At 32.6% G+C, this 24,152-nt stretch overlaps 1 protein-coding gene across 1 annotated transcript; it reads right to left on the bottom strand.

Moving 5' to 3' along the window:
• Nucleotides 1-16,004: 16,004 nt before the first annotated feature.
• LOC145051329 (E3 ubiquitin protein ligase DRIP2-like) lies at nucleotides 16,005-17,135 on the bottom strand. The gene is made up of 3 exons (XM_078999370.1): nucleotides 17,041-17,135; nucleotides 16,822-16,903; nucleotides 16,005-16,244 (listed from the first exon to the last, which is right to left on the bottom strand). The coding sequence occupies exons 2-3, from the start codon at nucleotides 16,900-16,902 to the stop codon at nucleotides 16,083-16,085; spliced, it is 243 nt and encodes an 80-aa protein (XP_078855496.1). The 5' UTR covers nucleotide 16,903; nucleotides 17,041-17,135; the 3' UTR covers nucleotides 16,005-16,082.
• Between the last annotated feature and the right edge of the window lie 7,017 nt (nucleotides 17,136-24,152).

Here is a 24,152-nt window from a genome sequence, read left to right as displayed (position 1 = left end):
ACTTTTGTCTATTCTCTTCGAGCATAAGTCAGCTTCACACAGAAGTTCTCAGCAGAACTTCCTATCTTGGTTATTTTCCACTCTGAATCAACAATAGCCATCCACTGCTTCACCACATCAAGTAGCTTCATTTCCAGGGCAAGAAGTTTCCCGTTTAAGAAGATATCAACCTGTTCAGATTATTTAAAATATAAGTCATTAAAGAAAATATTTTTGTCAAACAAAAACATGAAAAAGAAGAACAAATACATATTTATGAGACTATGACGTCCTTGTTCTATTAGTAAAGTCTATATTGTTGAATCTCCATGGAAAAAGAACAACTAACGGACAAGTGAACTCTAATGAAAACTGAAGTTTTTTAGGCATACAAAACTCACCTTATTGTATGTAGTTAAGAGTTGCATGGTTCAATGTTTATGCAAGAACGCATAAGAAACCCAAAACATACTCTCTAACAGTTTCGTGTTTTTTAGTTATTAGATTTACATGTGGACAATGTCCTTCTGCCTATGAAATATTGTTCATTATAGCAATTTGTGCATGATGCATCGAAAGCTGAATATTTCAATGCACTTTGTCCCCTCAGCACTTCAGAAGGAGTTTACATTTACTAAAGTATATATGTTTAAAAACCTATAACTAAAATCCACTCAGTGGAGATCATGAGAAAAGAACAATACTTCTTTGATGAATGGAACCAAAGTTGTATGCAATTAATTGAATAAGAAAAATTAGAACGTACCTCCTGTTGGCAAACATGCTTAAGTTGCAACACGATATACTTCATGAGAATAGATACATCTGGATTACAGTTCTCCTCCATGCTAGAATAATTTGTTGTTAATCATTACATGCAAGTTACAAAGACCAGAAAAATGAATGTCAATAAGTTATTTCCTAATGAACTGACGAATTATATGAACATTAAACAACATTATACCGAAAAGGCCAATGTACTTACATTATCTGTATGTATGATTCCACTAGGAGTTGCAGAGTGTTCTTTCTGTTCCTATGGAATCAAAGATAAGAAAATAAAAAAGATAAGATAGTGAAGATACTATTAGCTATATGATTAAATTTAAAAGGAATCTTTATTGCTCACTGATCACAGGAAGGAGTTAAAGTGAACCAAACAGAATGCTTCTTTTTAGCTGGATTCAGATGTATTCCAGCGTCAACCACATCTTGTGGACAAATCCTGTTCCAACAAGAAGGTTCAAGTTCAGCAATATTTTGCTGCTTATTTCTCCTGTTTCGTTTTTTGATTCTTGTCCTCATATCCGTAGATGATTGATCTTTAGATTTGGAAATCATGGGATTTTCATGGACTTGAGGTGGGGGTCTTGGTGGGGAGCCTATAGTAATCCCTTTATTGTTGTATCTCAATGGCAAATCGCACAGATCGGTCCCATTAGCTGGTAACTCAATCATTTTCTCCTTCCCCTTGTTGCTGGTTACACACTGCTTGGACGACTGAAGCTGCCATATACATATTTAAGCCAACAAAAAAGAATTTTGGATTAGGTCTACAGGTCTACACTTTACCAATCTGAATGCAAAAAATGACTGATGATTATATAATAATTAGACTCAAGGATCAAGTGATCATTGTATTCTTGATAATATGTACTGTCTCTGAATTGTATCAATGACAATTTACCTTCTTTCGTTGATTATCCGGTGAGTTTGATCTTCCAGAAGCATCTCCAACTTATGATTGCTATTCATTTGTTCCTCTTCTTTGGCGCTTAGTGTAAACATACGGAGAGCCGACACCAATAAGAGGATAAAAATAGCAACATCAATGGAAAAACAGAAGTTGGAGATCCTTCCACGATCTGACCGATCCAGATAATCAACCAAAGAAGGTAAAACGTTCTGTAATCGACAAGACGATGGAGAGCTGCATAGATGGAACATAGAAATAAAAATCAAATGGTGGCGTTTCAGCAGACAGTAAGATGCGTGATCTGATGGCAGAAGATATGTTTGGGCTGTCATGTCAACGCCTAGGGTCAAACAATGATGGAACCCCGAGGCTAATACTTCTCTTAAGACTTAAGGGGACCAATGTAATTGACCAGAAATCTCATATCGCTTGTAGTATTGACTCTTGAGAGAAGCAGCCTGTTATCTTCTGGGCAATCATTTTCTATTGATATTGTCCAAACCGATACCGGTCTTGGGGTCGTGGGCATTGCTTTGGATAAGAACCCAGGAAAGAAACATTTCCAGCCCAATCAACGTACAACCTATCACACTTGCAGGGACAAGTTTTTTTTTCACCAGATTGAAATGCATAACTCCGGGCCCAACCTTTCCTTTCTCCAATATGAAGACGACGAGATCTTAATGGGGCTATGCATGTCCAAGGATATGCCAAGAAAGTAGAAACGGTATAAGGATTTTAACTTGTTTCCCTCTTGAGTTTTGTCTTAAGGTTAATCAGCTTGAGAATAATTGGGCCATGACAAACCAACAGTCTAGAGGAACATACACAAGGAATGATGTATGCTTTTTTACAAAACGACATATCATGACCATGTTTTATAAACTATAGATGTTTGGAACTTATCTACTTTAATGAAGTGGTGGTAGTGAAAGTTATGTCAAAAATGATAAAAGAAAGTATTACATGTGACCCCGAGCACCATTTAAAAGGAGAATATATGTGGCCCGATCGTATCGTATTTTTGAAGATTTTCAATTGACCAACCTCTGTGGGCCACACATAAAACAAGAAAAAAAGTTCCCGGTCAATGCAACTCTAACATGTGGAAAATGACTTAGTTTTAATTAGGTGGGTAATTACTATTTCACAACATTCATTTCTTGGTTTTATTTTAAACGTTCAAGAGGGACTTTCTGGGAAAGATTAAAAATTAGGATAAATTATACCGATATCAAATTGATTAGTCTTTTATCTACAATTATCAATCACATTTATCCATGATCAAAATAGTAAACACTCTTTGTTCTCTATCCTTGGAATTAGGGAAAAAGAAAAGCGTTTGCCAATCATAAAGAAAGAATACTTAATGATGAAATTTAGTAAGTACATTATCAGGGCCGGCCCAAGGGCTGGGCGAGCTGGGCACAGCCCAGGGCATCATTTCACATGAGGGCAACAAATTTTATGAAGTTGTTATAGGTATATTTTGTTTGGGCCAAATGTTAGATCCATAATATTGTAATAGAAATCCATTCCACCTAGGTGAGATTTAAGTGAAATGCGAACAAAAAAAGGATGAAAACTTGAAAAGTGAAGGCGGCAATTGATGACAAAGAGATGGGGAGAAGCCGAGGAGACGAGGAAACGGTATAAATCTAGCCACATAGGTAATGCTTCTAAGCGCACACTTCTTTCTTTTATACTTAATTTTTCTCTGATTCCTTTTTCTTTAGAGTCGAAGACTTAAAGTCGACTCTTCAATCTTCAACCTCTTATTCTCTATCTATCTCAAAAGGAAGGATTGAAGGAAATATATCACTAATTTTTGAGGATTTATTTCTTTTGTCCCGATCAATGTCGATTACAACTTGGTTTCTTTTATTGAACTTGATTTCTTTTCTCTAATTGAATTTATGTTGATAAAAACTGCATGCATATAATTCGTTTGTCTGGATTAATGTCGATTTCTCTTGATCCCTTTATTTTTTTACTTGAGTTCTCTTTAAGCACATGTATGTATGTGAAGTCTAGAATTAGCATATCATAGAACGAGGAATTTGTCTATGTGAAGTCTAGAACCTATTAGGGAAAATCACTTACGAGCCCAACGAAGTTTCCAAAATGTTCAAAAAAAACTCAATCATGTTTTGTCTGTTCAAAAAAACCCAACGAACTTAACATTTTGTCTAAAAAGCCTAACTAAGTTACACTTTCCTGAAAGTCAAATAAGAGAAACAGATGACGTGGCTTATTACCGTATCGGGAAAATGACTTGTTAGACCAACAAAGTTTTCAAAAAGTTTAAAAAACTTCAATCATGTTTTAACTGTTCATAAAAATCCAACTAACTTAAACAAAACAAAATTGGGGTTTTTTGAACGGTTTGGAACTTTGTTGGACTTTTTAGACAAAACATTAAGTTCGTTGGGTTTTTTTGAATAGAAAAAACATGATTGAGGTTTTTTGAATGGTTTGAAAACTTCATTGGGCTTTTAAGTCATTTTCCCGTTAAAAAGTTGGGTTAATGTTCATCTTGTACTTGAAACATGAAAAATCTTCAATCAGCCTTCCCCAAGTTATGGCAGGTGTTAATTATTGATTTTATTTTGTTAAGTTCAGTAATTTGATGTATACAATCACTAGCTTTTGTTTGAAAAATATTCAATCAGCCTTCCCCAAGTTATGCCAGGTGTTAATTATTGATTTTATTTTGTTAAGTTCAGTAATTTGATGTATACAATCACTCGCTTTTGTTTGAAAAATATTCAATCAGCCTTCCCCAAGTTATAGCTTTTGTTTGGGATTCCATTTGAGAAACTTGATTGTTGTTTTTGCAGATTTTTAGTAGCATTAGACAAAGTTGTTGATTGTTGAGCATTCAGGGGAATTTTTTACTGATACAAATTGTTAAACGAACGATTGCTCATGTTAAAGTCAAACAATTGTGAAATTCACAATTGTTGTTTATTGAAAAAACAATTGCTAACAAAAAATTTACAAACAAATATGAAGATAGAAGAACCTAATTTAAAATGATGGTAATTCAGTGAAATACAAAATTATTGTTTTTATTTAAGTTTCTTAAATAAATGAGATTGTGGTGATTGAAGATCCGTATTGGTTATATGGACATCTAGAAAAGTATTGATGAATAGTTTTAGGCTAGAACTAGAAAAAGGGAATTCTTAAATTATACCAAATATCATGTCCAATAATCATATTTGTGACTATTCTTTGGGACTTCAATCTAACTTCTTAATAATTGTTTTTTATAAACATAAATTTATATAGGATTGGTACAAATAAACCGGCATAATTAAGCATCTTCGCCCAGGGCATGGAAAACCAATTGACCGGCCTGTAGATTATATTAATAGATGTTTGGTTATCAAATAAGACATAAAAAGTATTTTGTTTATTCCATAATTATATCAAGATTCGTGTTGCCCAAACTAGATGATTTGATATCTACTTTTTGTGATAGTAAAAATAGAACTTGTATGATAGTTTGTTTTTGTTGTTGTCAGTTGAAGTAAAGAACACTACAATTAAATTAAAATATAATAAATATTAAGTTCATATTTGGATTTATTTAACTCAGACTTGTTTGATGCTATTTAAAGCGGTATATGTCGACAATAGAAAGCCATGGATGGTAAAACACAAGTTTCTCAACTAAAGAAAGCAAATAAATACAAGGCGTTAGGAATTTTCCATCCATGAAATATCAAGGTGAGTAACATAGCTATTTTTAAGGTGATTATGATTGTTATCTTGAAAATGGTGTTTATGTGGGACTACCTAGTTATCCATGGGTATCTCCTACGGGAAGACGTCTACTTGACACTATATCATGCTCTGAGGGTACCGATAAAGTATATGGGTTACCAACACTATATAGTGATGCAAAAAATGCAAGCTTGAAATTGTGTCTAGATGAATAACCACTACTATAACCATAATAAGTATCAAAATTCTAAAATCTACACTAAATTTATGATTTCATGAAAAAAAATCCATCTTGGAAACACATAGAATATTTTTAGGAGCAAACTTGAATAACGAAGAATATGATGATAAAGCACAAATGGTTAAATAAGTCATAAGTCATATGTTAGAGATTTAAACTTCTTCTAGCAGGACTATCTACACTTACTTAATGTATGGTTTGCAACCTATAAGCAACGGTGAACTTTTAGTACCAAGGGATCCAACAACATATATTTTCCAAAGCCTAGGAAAAGAATTTATTTGAAATATAATAAGAATTATAACTATAAAAATGGAGTGGGAAATTATACTTTCTAATAAGGAAATGGTACACAAAAGACACCATTTGGAACCTAGAATCCTTGGATTGTCATGGACTCATACAAAAGAAAATTATTTACCATATTAATTGTAAAGCTAATCGAGGAAGATGGAGGAAACTTTTGAGTGGGATTGAATTATAACCTTGAGTGTGGTAGTAATCGATGAATTCAAGTGCGTGTTTAAGTAAAAGTTCCTTACTAGGTTCAATTCTTCATAATGCTTTATGACATATGTTTATTCTTCTTAGGAAGATAGAATTCATGTATTATGAGAGTTGTGAGATGGTTCTATGGTAAAAGGAAAGATGTTATAGGTCTTGAAAATAAATAAATGTTCCAATAAGATAAATCTTTCTTACTTCAATGTATCAAGGTAATCATCAAACGAATTGCTACTACACTGATTGTAACTATATAAGATATTTTAGGTATGACAAAGGGAATATATTAAAAAGCCCAGATGTTCTTATATATTGAAAAAAAATAAAGGTCTCAAAATAACATGTTAGTTATCAATTATTGTTATTTGTATGGTAAAATCAGGTTGTGCATAACATAATAGTTCGTATGGTCGATTCTTCATCAAAATGATACTCCAATAGTATTAACAAAATAATAGTGTTTTTAAAAAAATTCCTATATCATCTAAACCTTAATTCATAATTTTCCCTTATAATGGAATAATATTTTCTATAACCCCTTTTAATCCATGTTTCACATTTTTGTTAGGGAATAATTCATTTCATTACAAGTTTTATTTCTTGATATTGTTTCCATTCACACTTCAATTCAAATTAAAATCATTAGTCGTAATCAATGTTGTAGCGATTGAGAAATTAGAAGAAACAAACATCTATATATCTTTCATTTTTGAATCGTTACAACCTTAAAACTAGACATATAATAGAACTTACCATATTTGACATTGATGGTTGTGAAAATCGATTACGTTACTCCTTTCAGGAATTCCCTTTCCCGATCTAAATGATTTTTCTTCTAATTTTCTCGGCTGCGTACAAAAAACATGAGATTGATTAGGGTTTCTTCTTATTATTGTTTGTGGAACTTATACGTCGCAAAAAAGTTAATGGGCCCAATCATTAATTTTAATCATGGCCCATGGTCCATATATTATTGACATTTTATATTTCAACCAAAGTTGAAATTCCACATTTTGGGCATATTTATGATTGGCCATTGGCCATAGTACTGCTAAAAGGAAAAAAGGGTTCTCATCCCAAAAGAAATGAAAAGACATTGGTTGGATAGTCCAATCAGTGTCTCAAGAAAAAGGTCGATTTCGAGATAGCTCCCACCAGTTACCCAAATGAGGCCATTATATCTACCATAAGTCAAATGGACATTGGAAACGTAGTTTCCCTAAATACATGCATGATCTAAATAAGAAAAAAGTTAAGGAGTGTGGAACTTCAAGTATATTTATAATTGACTTCCACACTACATCAACTTCTAATTCTTGGGTTCTTGTTATAGGATAAGGTACTCATATTTGCTCTGATATGGAAGCACTAAAGGAAAGTAGGAAGCTGGAGCATGGGGAGCACCACCGAATCATAGGAAGCAAACACATTACACATGTTACAAGGATCGGGAATTATCAGCTCGTGCTTAGTAGTGGTGTTACTTTTAGATTATTAAACTATTGCTACTCGCCTGATATGGCACAAAACATTATTTCCTTTTATTAATTGTATAAGGTTGGTTTCCATTTTTCTTTTGATAATGAAAATGGTGATATTTTGGTTTAGATGAATGGTTTTTTTTTTTAAATTTAAAGATACCCCTTGCAATGGTATATATGGATATTTTGTTGTGTTAGTAAATCTAATAATCTAATCTTAAACATTGATTATTCGGAAAATGTTTTAGATAGATCATCTATGTGGCAACCTAGTATTGGCCATATAAACAACAAACACATCACCAAGCTCCAATCGGATGGGATCTTAGAATCATTTGACTTGAGGTCAAATGATGTATGTGAATCATGCTTACTTCGCAAGATGACAAAAGTGCCATTCACGGGTAACTATGAACGAGGCAAGGATTTGTTGGACCTTATACACACATATGTGTCTAGACCATTCAGATCCACCACAAGACATGACGAACATACTTTGTGACTTTAGTTCATTGTTTTAGTAGATATAGATATATCTATTTAATCAAATAGAAATTAGAAACCTTTGAAGTGTTCAAAGAGTTTCAAAACAAAGTAAAGAATCAACTGGGCAAGAAGACCAAGATGCTCCGATCTAATAGGGGTGGGGCATATCTAAGTCTTGAATTCTATGATCATTTAAAGAATTATGGAATATTTTCACAATTATCTTCTCCCATAACGTCATAGCTTAATGGCGTTGATGAGAGAAGAAATCAAATGATATTAGGTATGGTTCGATCTATGATGATTCGAGCTACCCTTTTGATAAGTTTATTGGGTTACACCTTAGAGTAAACAACCCACATCTTAAACCTCATAACAACTACGAAGGTTTCTAAGACACCCTCTGATATGTGGAGCAAGAAACGTCCTCCGCTAGCACAGGTTAAAGTTTAGGGTTGCGAAGTTTTTGTTCGTCGCAAGACCAACAGTAAAATTGAAAACCATATTAGAGAAGTGTTACTTTATTGGTTATCTCCAAAAGTCTTTTGGATACTTGTTTTTCAAGCCTTTTGAGAATAAAGTGTTTTTGGCTCAAAAGGGCTTCTTCCTTGAGAGGGAGCTCACATTGAAAGAATCCAATAGGATTCCAATTGATCTTGAAGATATTTAAGAGTCAAATAAAGAAGAAATGATAATTCAAAATAATAGTCAACCAAAGCTCGATGCACCTATTGAGGAAACTAACATATCTCAACCTCTTCTTCACATATCTAATATAGTTCGTCTTCTTCCTAAGTTTTATGATTCCATATTACTGTAATAGGATTCGTGAAGACTGATGATGAGTCACTAATTAGTATAGATAGGCCATCTGAATATAAGGAAATGATGGTAGGCCCAGAGGCTGCCAAATGCAAAGAGAGCATAAAAAGCAAGATCCAGTCCATGTACGATAACACAGTTTGGAATTTGATTGATCCTACACTTGGCCTTAAAACTGTTGGTTATAAGTGGATCTTCAAGAACAAATGCGATATGGATGGGAATAAGCACACATTCAAGGCTAGACCGGTCTCAAAGGGTTATACTCAAAATCAAGGGATAATGATGAGGAAACATTCTCACCAATAGCTAAGATCAATTTTATTAGGATATTACTTGCCATAATTGCTTTTTATGATTATGAAGTATGGAAAATGGATGTGAAAAAAGTTTTCCTTATTAGAAAACTCACATATGATTCGTACACGACACAACCGAAGGGTTTCATAGATCCTAAATATCCAAATAGAGTGTGTAAGCTTAATAGATCCATCTATGGACTCAAACAAGCATCTCGCAACTGAAATCTCTTCTTTCATGAAGAAGTCAAGGAGTTTGGATTTTCTATAAGTGAAGACGAGTCTTGTGCATATGTTAAATCTAGTGGGATTTTTTTAGTCTAGCTAGTATTGTATGTTTATGACATACAACTTATAGAAAATGATATCTCAACATTGCAAACTATGATGACTTGGCTTGGAAAATGTTTCTGTATGAAGGACCTTGGAGATGCAAAATATATACTTGGAATAAGAATCTAGAGAGATGGATTCAAACGTCTAATAGAACTTAGCCAAAGTACATACTTGGATAAGATCTTGAAGAAGTTCAGGATTCAAGATTCCAAGAAAGGGTTTCTACATATGCAACATGACATTAAGTTGATTAAAGATCAATGTCCCAATACTATTGATGAAATAGACTGAAACTCTCGCAAATTCGGGATAGAAATTCAAAGGATTATAAATTATAAATATTCGTTTTATCGAATATATAAATCCTCGAATAGGATAATCGTAAATAATTAAGAATTCTTCATACACGTTGCGAGTTATATAAATAATATTTAAATATTATGTACATAGTCTATCGACAAATATTATGGGCTTACAATCTATATATATCTTATAAATGAGGCCATCCAAATCAATGTTGTTTTAGTAAATAATTTATCTATTACCACATTAATTTTAATTTCTTTCTACTTATCCCACATCGCTTCACACATATATTTAACATTTCATATTTTCCCTACATAATTTTACTAATGTGCTTCTCTTATCTTTAATTCATAATCATAATGTGGCTTTCAAAGTCTATTATTAATATTCACTAGTAGTTGATTTATCATAAAAAAATGTTTTATCTAAAAGTTAGAAAATATTCTACTATTTGATTTTGACCTCTAGAAGTATTGAAATTTATAAGCTATTATAAAATTAGTTAGAAATTTTAATGAAAAAACGAGTAACATTGGATGTTCATATTATGTCATTCTTATAGTCTAATTTGTAGTGATACATGTAAACTTCTTTTGAATTATCACATTATATATTTTTTTACAATAAACGTGTGAACATTGTTAAAAAAAAGTTGGAAGTTGTATTTATATAATTGTTCAAAAAATTAAACTTTAATGTAAATGTTAAGACTCAAAATTATATACTTTAAACCCATTAAAAATATTTGTCATGTAATAGGTAAAAATGATATTGCCTGAAATACGTGTTAAGAGCATATCTAACGATATATGATGATTTAGGATACAGAATAAACCTAAATTAATTAAGATGAATATCGGGTAGTATATTCTTATGAGTACGGGTGAGATATACAAGGAGGGTAGAACTTTAAAATTTATCATTAATTCGAGAGCATGGATTAGACATAGTCATTCTTCCCTAGTCCGAGAGAGTATGGAGTGAGCATAGTCATTTGTCATTGATCCGAGAGCATGGATTAGACATACCTGATCCGAGAGTATGGATTAGGTAAAGCTGTTAATTTTAGATCCGATAGTATGGATCGTGTCGTTGTAAGGATCGACGGGGTGGGGTAAAATTGCTTATATGAGGTGAAATTTATATATATATATATATATATATATATATATATATATATATATATATATATATGTAACAACGTAAATTTCAAAACAAATTTTTCAATTTTCATCAACCAAGTTCATATAAAAATATTCTCAAATATTTCCAACAGTAGTTTTTTTTGAAGCATAACATATCCCAAGAACATGAAAATCAAACTCTCTCTCTAGTGTGTACGAGTCACGTTGGCGCCTTTCCACGGTCCTCGCTAGTACCCGAAACACATAACACAGCAACTATAAGCATAAATGCTTAGTGAGTTCCCCAAAATACCGCACACAACACATACGCCACTCGAGGCTATAATACGACCCTCCGGTCGATGTGTCTCAACGGGACCCTCCAGTCCCGTAGCTCTTTGGACCCTCTGGTCCGGTCATAGCTCGTTGGACCCTCCGGCCCGGTCTGTATCGTTGGACCCTCCGGCCCGGTTTATAACGTCATACAACATACATATAACATATAGCACATAATCTCATATATAACACGTAGGACCCTCTGGTCAACATATAATACCACTCTAGGTATGTATAGTGAGAAGACTCACCTCAGGTGTCTCGGTAAGTCTCTGGCTCGGTAGAAATATGATCTAGCCTCCGCCTAATCATATAAAGTAAATGCTCTCATAAATATAACTATACTCAAACCTTTCTTAACACCCTCAGAAGGGTAAAAGACCATTTTACCCCTCTGTTGGCTTAAAGGCCTCATTGTTGACCAAACCCTAAAAGTCAACCAAAGTCAACGGTCACACTTTGACCCGACTCGTCGAGTGCACTAGGGCGACTCGGCTAGTCTACACAACCGCTAATTCTTTAATCCCGCTTGGCACATCGAGTTCCTCCCCTTGCTCGACGAGTCACCCCTGGCATGAATCGCGGGGCCACCCCGACTCAACTCGCCGAGTCTCAAGAACAACTCTGAGAGTTCTTCCTTGAACTCCATTCCTCTAACCCCCCTCTGACTCACTGAGTTATTTCCCCAACTCGGCAAGTCTACACACTGAGTGATTTACGGGAAAACCTAACCCTACTCGTCGAGTCTGATCTTTGGACTCGGCGAGTTCATGCCATGCACAAACTCCATAGACCTCCTGAGGTCAGATCTGTTCCTTTAATCCATAGATCTGACCTTCCCAAGCATGATAATGACGTAAAGTTCAGACCTTGACACTCAAATAGCATCAAGATGGTCTTACTTGGTGATTTAGTCCCAAAATAACATCCAAAGTTCATGACTCCCAGAATAACTCCAAAAAGCCCCAAGGGTTAAGGTCTCTAGACCTCTTTGAGTCCAGATCCAAAGCATGAACTCGAGAAGGGACCAATTATTCCACAAATCCATCCTCTAAAGGGGGTTAGAAAACCCTAACTCTAGGAATCAACACTACATCTGAAGAAGGTCCGAAAAATACCTCAAGATGAAGTCTATGAGCTCTAAAATCACCAGAATCACACCTCCTTCAGCCTCCTCTTGCCTTGGTTTCCTCCTTCTTGCAATTACACCAACAAAATGATCACAAATGGCCTCTCCTTCCTCACAAACGCTCTAGATCTCTTAGGGTTTCTCTCTGGGGTTTGGTAGCCGCAAATTACGGCCCTAAGGGCCTTTAAATAGGTCCCATACCCAGGAAATTAGGGTTTCATTAAACAGCGTGGACTCGCCGAGTCCACTCATGAACTCGCCGAGTCCAGCTGTGAACTCGAATAAGAATCCGCGACCATACTCGGCGAGTTTAAACACCAACTCGTCGAGTCCCCTCTCAACTTCCAAAAATAAAGGAATAAAGTATTATACCTGGGAATCCGGATGTTACAATATATATATATATATATATATATATATATATATATATATATATATATATAATATAATATAAGATTGTGAGATTTAAATCCCTATGTACTGAACATGTTTCACAACCTGACCCACTCACTGTATTTGTATCATAGGTGTCGATACGAAGATACATTACACTGAGAGATTAAAGGAGGTGTAAATCATTAATGTAAATGAATGTAAGGTCTGTTGATGCTTATGTTTTTGTATTAAAGATGACATCCTAATGTTTTAATATAAACAAAATACATTTCCTCGGAAATGTTTTGATAATAACTTTATCATGTTTTGTAGGAACAAATTCTGCTATACTATTCTTTAAAATGGATACTCTGGTTTTCAAATAAAGCTTAAACAAATCGGTCTTTTCTGGCCGAGAAATTGGGATGTCACATTTCTTCAAGCAAAAGTTAAGAGCGAGCTTTATTAAATCTGGGTAGCGGGTCCGATTTCTAAATGATAGTGGAAACGGTGTTGAAATCTCCTTTTGTAAGGCCGGAAACTAGCCGAAGCGCCATCTTCATTTTTGACATTGGCGAGCTGATCTAAAAGATTTTTTAGACGAGCATATTAATTTGACACGTTGGAGAACGCGGAGAGGCGAGTGTTATTAAACTATTCTTCGAGATAAACAACCCTGGTAATTGTGTTGTCTTGGAAAATTTCTTGAAGACGGTTCCAAAGTTGACGAGCGGTTGTGCCGGGTCTCATGATCGATTGGAGAAAATCAATGGATATGGTGCTGTAAATCCATGATTTAACAATAGCATCAAGACAAATCCATGTTTCTTCGATGACGCCTACTGGTTGCAGAGTGTTCTGATCAAGGTGATCAAGAAGATTGTAAGCACACGAGGATTTGAAACAGTTCAACCCACGAAGCATATTGACCATCGGTTTGATTCAGAATGAGAGGGACAACATTCTTAATGTTAGTGACAGTGAATCTTGGGTGGAATGGTGTCTTTTCGGAATCGAAAGATTCTCCTGGTGCTACCATGTTTGATGAGAAGGATGTTGGAGAAGAAGAGGGCAGCGACGGCTAGGGCTAAGGCAAGGCTCTTATACCATAAAGAATGCTATTCTTAATTGATTCTTCTCATTATACAAAATCAATTATAAATACAAAACCATTCCTGTAAATAAGGAAAGGATATACATTGTAAAGGGTAAAATCAAACACAAAAATATAGCATGTATATATCATCTAAGAACTTTGATCGTTGACTTTTTGACCTTGTTGATTTTTGGTCAAATTGCTAGTTCTAAAATGTAGACTAAGGTGTGACCTTGTGTAATTCGATAGGTGGGTTGTAACACCTATTTCATGACGTTGAGCTGGGATTTGTATGACTTTGTGAGAGAGGTGAGTCTTCTCACTATACCGTATAGGATAGTAGCTGTCTTTTTGACTCTTTCATGTATGTTGGGCAGGCCCGTTTGTATGTTGGGTTGGACCTATTTGTATGCTACGTGGGGCCCGTTATGGTGGGTGGGGCCAAATATATGGACGGTCCCCGATGTTATGTATGATAGGTGTTATTTTGATAAACTCACTAAACTTTGTGCTTACGGTTTTGTGGTTTAAACATTTTAGGTACTTCTGGTTCCAAAGGGAAGGGTCCGACGTGATCGCGCAACATCCGCTTGATTTTTATTCTTCATTGTTATTTGGATTTACTCTAATGTTGAGAATATTATAATGTGGTTGGTTTTGGAACATTTGGTTGTATCTTTTTGGGTGTTTTGAAAATGAAAATTTAACGGTATTTTTGGCTCATTACAACCATAATGCAAATGAAAGAAAGTATGTTAGTATTTATTTGACTTTGTCCTTTCTAGTTGTGGAATTTACTTGTAGATGCTTAGTAGAGAAGTTTATGATTATGATATGTTATGAACTAGTTGTGAGACCCATGTATTACATGAATTAATTAAAAAAAATTAACTCTGAAAGTCTAAGCAATTGAGAACTATGAATTTATAAGAAAATAAGAAAAATAATGAATTATTAAAATGGAAATGTTTTTTATCTTTTAAATTTAAACAAATAATTTAAATAAGTAAACAAAAGAAACTAATAAACTTTTATTTAAAATTTTTTAAATTAGAAGGTAAGCTCATTAATGAAATTGATATCCAATTATTAGTATACTAGTTGTGAGATGCATGAGATACATGAATTTATTCAAAAAAATAAATAACTATGAAAATCCAAAAGTTTAGAAAATTTGAATTTATAAAAAAAAAAATTAATTATTAAAATTGAAGTATTTATTTATCTTTTAAATTTATATAAATAACTTAAATAAATAAACAATTAAAACAATTGGATTCAATTTAGAAGTATATAAATTATATGGAAAGTTAGATTAATGAATTGAATATGCATTTATTATATATTTTTTATATTAAAATATAGTATTGAATTTTATAAAATGAAAAACCACAAGATGACAGGTGGATATAACTTAATCTAAAATTACCACAAAATGACATGTGACATAATGCATCAGAAGATGACATGTGGCAACATCATTCTTATTTATTACGGTAGATTTATTGTAATTATGATATTAAAATATTATTTAAATTTAATAAAATAAGAAAACCCATAAAATGACCTGTGGAAAAAAATTAATTCAAAATTACCACAAATTAACATTTGTCAAATAGAATGAGAGCATGCTATATGGCAAAAAAGTTATTTATATATTAGGGAGGATTAGTTATTACTTTTTTAATTTGGATTTTGTATTGTGTTTATATCTTTTTTTTATAATTATTTAAGAAGTTTAGTCAATTATTTTATAAAAAATAATGAAGCAGGGAATGGTCATTTTTATCATTTTGCATAACAATTTACATGTTTCAACCAAACAACATTTTAAAATTCAAATCTTCAAATTTCAAAATCTCTTAGAAATTAAAAATCTGTTATAAATTCACATCTTAAAAATTTAGATCTTGCCAATGAGCTCTAGCTATGGTGTAAGTTATTTTCAAAGATCATTGCTAGTTGGTTGCTCAAAAACAAGGTAACCATTATTAGTTTTAAAAGTCTAATAATCACTACGGAACCAGCTAATTAATTCATTCCATCAGCGTTAACCAAGAAATTGTAAAAGTCAATCGGTTAAATGGCATAATTACGGAACAAACATTTGTCGGATTTTATAATAAATGCATACTTTTGTCTATTCTCTTCGAGCATAAGTCAACTTCATACAGAAGTTCTCGGCAGAACTTCCTATATTGGTTATTTTCCTCTCTGAATCAACAAAAGCCATCCACTGCTTCACCACATCAAGTAGCTTCATTTCCGGGGCAAGAAGTTTCCCGTTCAAGAAAATACCAACCTGTTCAGATTATTTAAAATATAAGTCATTAAAGAAAATATTTTTGTTAAACAAAAACATGAAAAAGAAGAACAAATACATATCTATGTGACATGACGTCCTTGTTCTATTAGTAAAGTCTATATTTGCTGAATCTCCATGGAAAAAGAGCAATTAACGGACAATTGAACTCTAACGAAAACTGAAGTTTTTTAGGCATACAAAAATCAAGTTATTGTATGTAGTTAAGAGTCGCATGGTCCAATGTTTATGCAAGAACACATAAGAAACGCAAAACATACTCTCCAACAGTTTCGTGTTTTTTAGTTATTAGATTTACATGGGGACAATTTCCTTCTGCCTATGAAATATTGTTCATTATAGCAATTTGTGCATGATTCATTGAAAGCAGCTGCATATTTCAATGCACTTTGTCCCCTCAGCACTTCAAAAGGAGTTTACATTTACTAAATTATATATGTTTAAAACCTATAACTAAAATCCACTCGGTGGAGATCATGAGAAAAGAACGATACTTCTTTGATGAATGGAACCAAAGTTATATGCAATTAATTGAATCAGAAAAATTACAAGATACCTCCTGTTGGCGAACATGCTTAAGTTGCAACGCGATATACTTCATGAGAATAGACACATCTGGATTACAGTTCCCCTCCATGCTAGAATAATTTGTTTTTAATCAGTACATGCAAGTTACAATGAGCAGAAAAATGAATGTCAAAAATTTATTTCCTAATAAACTGGTGAATTATATGGACATTAAACAACATTATACTGAAAAGGCCGATGTACTTACATTATCTGTAAGTATGGTTCCACTAGAAGTTGCAGAGTGTTCTTTCTGCTCCTATGGGAATCAAAGACAAGAAAATAAAAAAGATAAGATGGTGAAGATAGTATTAGCTATATGATTAAATTTAAAAGGGATCTTTATAGCTCACTGATCACAGGAAGGAGTTAAACCGAACCAAGCAGAATGCTTCTTTTTTGCTGGATTCAGATGCATTCCAGCGCCAACCACATCTTGTGGACAGATCCTGTTCCAAAAAGAAGGTTCAAGTTCAACAATATTTTCCTCATATCCGTAGTTGATTGATCTTTAGATTTGGAAATCATGGCATTTTCATGGACTTGAGGTGCGGGTCTTGGTGGGGAGGCGATAGTAACCCCCTTATTATGGTATCTCAATGGCAACTCCCACATATCGGTCCCTTTAGCTTGTAAATCAATCATTTTCTCCTTCCCCTTGTTGCTGGTTACAGCCTGCTTGGACGACTGAAGCTGCCATATACATATTAAGCCAACAAAAAAGAATTTTGGATTAGGTCTACAGGTCTAGAAATCTGAATGCCAAAAATGACTGATGATTATATAATCAGACTCAAGGATAAAGTCATTGTTTTACCTTTTTTCCTTGATTATCCGGTGAGTTTGATCTTCCAGAAGAATCTCCAACTTATAATTGCTAATTATTTGTTCCTCTTCTTTAGAGCCGGTGCCAATAAGAGGATAAAAATAGCAATCATCAACGACAGAAGGTAAAACGTTCTATAATCGACAAGACGATGGAGGGCTGCAGAGATGGAACATAGAAATAAAAATCGGATAGCAGCGTTTCAGCAGACAATGATCAGGTGCGTGATCTGACAGCGGCAGAAGATATGTTTGGCACGCCTAGGGTAAATGACCAGAAATCTTATATATATCGCTTGTAGTCTTGACTCTTGAGAGAAGCAGCCTGTTATCTTTTGGGCATTCATTTTCTATTGATATTGTCCAAACCGATACCAATGTTGGAGTCGTGGGCATTGCTTAGGAATAGAACACAGGAAAGAAACATTAAATTGCAGCCCAATCAACCTACAAACTATCACACGTCCAGGGACATGTTTTTTTTTCACCGGATTGACATGCATAACTCCAGGCCCAACCTTTCCTTCCTCCAATATGCAGACGAAGATCTTCATGGGGCTTTGCAGGTCCAAGGATAATCCAAGAAAGTAGAAACAACATAAGGATTTTAACTTGTTTCCGTCTCGAGTTTCATCTTAAGCTTAAATACCTTCAGAAGAATAGACCATGAAAAACAAACTATCTAGAACATACACAAGGAATGATGTATGGTCGTTTATAAAACGCCCTATCATGACCATGTGTTACAAACTATGGATGATTGGAACTTATCTACTTTAATAAAGTGGTGGCAGTGAAAGCTACGTCAAAAACGATAAAAGAAAGTATTACATGTGACCTGAGCACCATCTGAAAGGAGAATATATGTGGCCCAATCATATCATATTTTTGAAGATTTTCAATTGGCCAACCACTGTGGGCAGCACATTAAAAAATAAAAAAATTAAGAAAAAAAAGGTTCTCGGCAAACGCAACTCTAAGGTGTGAAAAATGGTTTGTCTTTAATTAGGTGGGTAATTATTATTTCACAACATTCTTCGTGTGGTTCAATTTTAAACGTTACAGCGGAATGATTAGGGTAAATTATATGAATATCAAATTGATTAGTCTTTCAACAACAATTATCAATCACTTCTATCCATGATAAAGATGGTAAACACTCTTCATTCTCTATCCTTCGAATTAGGGAAAAGGAAAAGGATTTGCCAATCATGAAGAAAGAGTACTTAATGATGAAATTTAGTAAGTAGATTATATTACATGTTTGGCTACCAAATAAGAGGTAAAAAGTATTTTGTTTATTCCATAATTATATCTAGATTCATGAATCCCAAAGTAGTTGATTTGGTATCTACTTGTGGTGATAGTAAAATTAGATCTTGTATGATGGTTTGTTTTTATTGTTGTCAATTGAAGTGAAAAACACTAAAATTAGACTAAAATATAATAAATATTATGTAGATTTGTGGATTTATAAAAGTCAAACTTGTTTGATGCTATTTAAAGTGTTGTATGTTGACAATAGAAACCCATGGATGGTAAAACACAAGTTTGTCAGCTATTGGAAGCAAATAAATACAAGGAGTTAGGAATTTTTCAACCATGAAATATCAAGGTGAGTAAACATAGCTATTTTTATGGTTATTATGATTTTTATCTTGAAAATGGTGTTCATGTGGGACTACCTAGTTATCCATGGGTGTCTGGTATGTGTAGAGGTCCGCTTGACATTACATCATGATTTGAGGGTACTGATATAAAGTAGATGGGTTACCAACACTATATAGTGATCCAAAAATGCAAGCTAAAAGGGGTGATTATCCAGTGACCCAAGCTAAGTTCACCCAAAAGTATGGTGGGGCCAATCCCAAATGTATAAGTCAATATTATTTATAGTTATAAATTGTTATTCTTCACATGTTTCATTAACAATATGATGATCGCATTATTGTTACGTATTTGATGACTGTATGATGTAGAAAATTTTCGATTGCCGAATAAGCTTATTGTAGCTTATGGTTGCTTGTATGTTTCACTATTACATATGTGTGTACTAGTAGCAAAGGCAAGGACTTTGCTTATAAACTATATGAGATATGAGGATCTAGAAAGTATTTTCTTTTATGGGTGTTCTATGTATTAATATTGTCGTGTTACATTACTGTATCACCAAAGAATTCATGATTGAAAGAAATCGCTCTCTTTCTATTTCCTAAAACATGACCATAAATGGGGCAACAACAATTTAATGTGTATATATAAAAAAATTATGTCTAGATGAATAGCCGCTACTATAATCTAGAGATTTAAATTTCTTCTAGCAGGACTAAATAAACTTAGTTAATGTATGGTTTGAAACCTTTGAGCAACGGTGAACTTTTAGTACTAAGGGATCTATCACAATATATTTTCCAATGCTTATGACAAGAATTTAGTTAAAATATTATAAGAATTATAACCATAAAAATGAAGTGGAAATTATACTTTCTAAAAAAGCAACGATACACAAAAGGTGCCATTTGGAAACTAGAATCCTTGGATTGTCATGGACTCATACAAAAGAAAATTATTTACTGTATTCATTGTAAAGCTAATCAAGAAAGATGGAAGAAACTGCTGAGTGGGATTGAATTATAACCTTGATCTTGGCACTAATCGATGAATTCAAGTGTGTGTTTATGTAAAAGTTCCTTAATAGGTTTCAATTCTTCATAATGCTTTATGACATATATTTATACTTCCTAGGAAAATAGAATTCATGTATTATTAGAGTTGTGAAATGATTCTACAATAAACAAAAGATGTTTTATGCCTTGAAAAAAATAAATGAATGTTCCAGTAAGATAAATCTTTCTAACTTCAGTGTATCAAGATAATCATTAAATGAATAGGTACAATACATCCTTTCTACTACAATGATTGTAACCATATAAAATATTTTAGTTATGAGCAACATGAATAGTTTTATATTTTTGTGGATCCCTAAGTTATGACACAAATTGAAAAAACTTGCCCATTGACAGCACTGCATCACACACCATACATCTCGACATCCCTTAGAATCTCTTTAGATTCGAACTAGGGTCTCTATGAAATGTAGCTTAACATGTCTTACTATGTCTTACTAGGTGACCTATTAACGAGTGGTTTAACATACTTGGTTTGTAAAAATTTATGTATCATCATAAAGAATTGTTTGATCTAGAGGTTATACTCGGTCATGAAGATGTTTTCTCCATCTATATAACGCATTGAAAATGTCTATTGATATAAACTAGAGTAAGTATTCTATTTTTTTTAATAATTAAATTATTTAGGGATTATTCATTTTATTTATTCGAGGCACTAGATTAAATTGTTTTTGTTATTGATCGTGTTTCTTATAATTTTGAAAAATTATTGGTCTAGATTTGTTAGTTCTCATGCACTCTTTCATGAGTAATTTCAAATTTAAGCCTTATAATTTTCATGTATATAAAAGTTGGTGCCTTAAAAGTAGTAAAATATAATGTTATATTTGGCGAGTAATTAAGTAGTTCCCGGTTACAAATGAATTTACATAGCATATTAATAAAAATCCTATTGTAATTTTATAAATTTATATATTTTAAAAGGTAATTAAAGATCATGGTGATTCCTAATCAAATGTGGACGGACCTAAAATTCATAGTATAGACTAACACTAAAATAAAATACTTATATTTGCTCTTTAAAAAAATAATAATTAAATAAATAAATAAAACTGTAAAGGTTTTGTTTAAAATGGTTATGAATCTACCTCACTATAAAGTTATCCATGCATAAGCTTATTCAACTCATTATACAACAAATAATGTATTAATGAAAAGCCCACATGTTCTTACATATTGAAAAAAAAAACGTCTTAAAATATCATGTTAAGTATTAGTTATTTGTATGGTAAAAAGCAATTATTTGTATGGTAAACATCAGGTTGTGCATAACATAATGGTTAGTAAGGTCGATTCATAATCAAAATGATATTCCAACAGTATTAACAAAATAAGAGTGTGTATAAAACTTTCTATATCTTCTAAATCTGAATTTATAATTTTCCATTATAATGGAATTGTATTTTCTATAACCCCTTTTAATCCATTTTTTATATATTTGTTAGGGCATAAATTATTTCATCACAAGTTTTATTTCATGATATTGTTTCCATTCACACTTAAATCAAATTAAAAATCATTATAGTAATCAATGTTGTAGCGATTGAAAAATTAGAAGATACGCACATCTATATATATCATTCATTTTTTAATCGTTACAATCTTCAAGTTAGACATGTAATAAAACTTACCAAATTTGACATTGATAGTTGTGAAAATCGATTGCGTTACTCCTTCGTGGAATTCTCTTTCCCAATCTAAATGATTTTTCTTCTAATTCTCTCGGTTGCGTACAATGAAATGAGAGTGATTAGGGTTTCCTCTTGTTATTGTTTGTGGAACGAGTACATTGCAAAAAGGCTGATGGGCATAATCTTAAATTTTTAATCATGGTCCATGGTTCATATATTATTGACATTTTATATTTCAACCAAAGTTGAAAATGGACATTTTGGGTATAATAATGATTCACCATTGGCCAGGATACTGCTAAAAGGAAAAAAAGGTTTCTCCTCCTAAACGCAAGTGAAAGACCTTGGTCGGACACTCCAATCAAGGTCTCAAGAGAAAGGCCGATTTAGAGAGAGTTCTTACCGGTTAACCAAAGGAGGCGTTTATTTCTACTGCTAGTCAAATGGACATTGGAAATGTAGTCGCCCTAAATACATGGAGGATCTAAAGAAGAACAAAGTCGAGGAGTATAGCGCCTCAGGTATATTTATGATTGAATTCCATAGTACATCAACTTCCAATTCTTGGGTTCTTGATACATGATGTGATACTCATTTTTGCTCTAATATGTAAGGATTAAAGGAAAGTAGGAAGCTGAAGCATAAGGGGCACAACCCAATCAAAAGACACAAACACACCGCACCTGTTATAAGGATCGGGGATTACTAGCTCATGATTAGTAGTAGTGTTTCTTTTAGATTATTAAATTGTTGTTACTCGCCTTATATGGCATGCAACATTATTTCTTTTTATGCATTGTACAATGATGGTTTTCATTTTTCTTTTGATAATGAAAATTGTGATATTTTGGTTTATAAGAATGGTTATTTTTACTTTAAAGCTAGCCTTTGCAATGGTACATATGAAAATGTTATTTGTGTTAGTAAATCTAATTATCTAATCATAAACATTTAATCTTCCGAAAATGTTTCGGATAAATCACGTATGTGGCATCGTCGTCTTGGCCATATAAAATAGAAACATATCACCAAGCTTCAAGTAAATGATATCTTGGAATCATTTGACATGTATGCGAATCATGCTTACTTTGCAAGATGACAAAAGCACCATTAATAAGTAACTGTGAAAGAGGCAAGGATTTGTTGGACCTTATACACACATATATGTGTAGACCGTTAAGATCCACAACAAGACATGGTGAACGATACTTTGTGACTTTTATTGATTATTTTTGTAGATAAAGCTATATCTATTTCACCAAATAAAAGTCATAAACCTTTGAAGTGTTATTCCTCACAATCAATCCCAATTAATTTTAAAAAAAATTGTAACATACAATATTTATAGTTAATATAATCATATTTTACTACATTATTTACTTCCTTATTTATAGGTATTGACTTTAAATAAATAAATTATCTAATTAACATTTTCCTTTAATGTAATCTATAAATCAACAAAAAAAGGTCCATTCATTTTGAATTTTAAAGACCGAAATTTTAAATTTATTCCAAATTAAAATACCGGTAATCAATTAATTGATCTTAAATGTCAAAAAATTAATTCCTTATTTACATCTTTTTTATAGGGTTTGACATTAAATAAATAAAATAGATAATAACCATTTTCATTTAATGTACTCTAAAAATCATCGAAAGAAATATATATTCATTTTTAATTTTGAAAACGAGAATTTTAGCTTCATTCATATTTAATCCATATCAACTGGTAATTCATAAAAAATGAAACTTAGCTATTAATTTTGAAATTTGAAACCACTTAATTGATATATTACCATTAATATAGCCTATAATCATTCTATTTATTGATTAGGATCCCGATTAATTTGATATCAATTTTTTTCTATATTCAATTTGTTCTATAAATACCATTGTTCTTATTCTCTTAACTCACATGATTTTAGACACTCACTATTTTGATTTCAAGCATCGAAGTTGCTTCTCCTCCAATCTTTCTTCCACGTTCCATCTTTATTCTCTTATTCTTAAGTTTATAAATATGTATTTGTAATATCCATTAGATATTATATGGAAATAAATAAATAAAATTTCAACAAAATACTTCCAATTTATACTATTTTAGCATTGTACTTTTAAAGTCTCATTTATTAAAGTACAATAACATTCTACATTGAAAGCCATACCATTATAGT

Source organism: Lactuca serriola, chromosome 5, assembly GCF_051521515.1.
Source record: "Lactuca serriola cultivar US96UC23 chromosome 5, Lser_US96UC23_V15, whole genome shotgun sequence".
Lineage (NCBI taxonomy): Eukaryota > Viridiplantae > Streptophyta > Magnoliopsida > Asterales > Asteraceae > Lactuca > Lactuca serriola.
The sequence above is the reverse complement of the archived record's forward strand: the minus strand, read 5'-3'. Positions and strand labels throughout refer to the sequence as shown.

What these genes read in the sequence shown, in the direction of transcription:
- LOC145051329 (XM_078999370.1), bottom strand. Translation starts at nt 16,902, where the DNA reads ATGGAGGGGAACTGTAATCCAGATGTGTCTATTCTCATGAAGTATATC. An exon ending in AGCATGTTCGCCAACAGGAG is followed by an intron (nt 16,245 to 16,821) that starts GTATCTTGTAAT and finishes TAATCTGAACAG; the next exon opens with GTTGGTATTTTCTTGAACGG.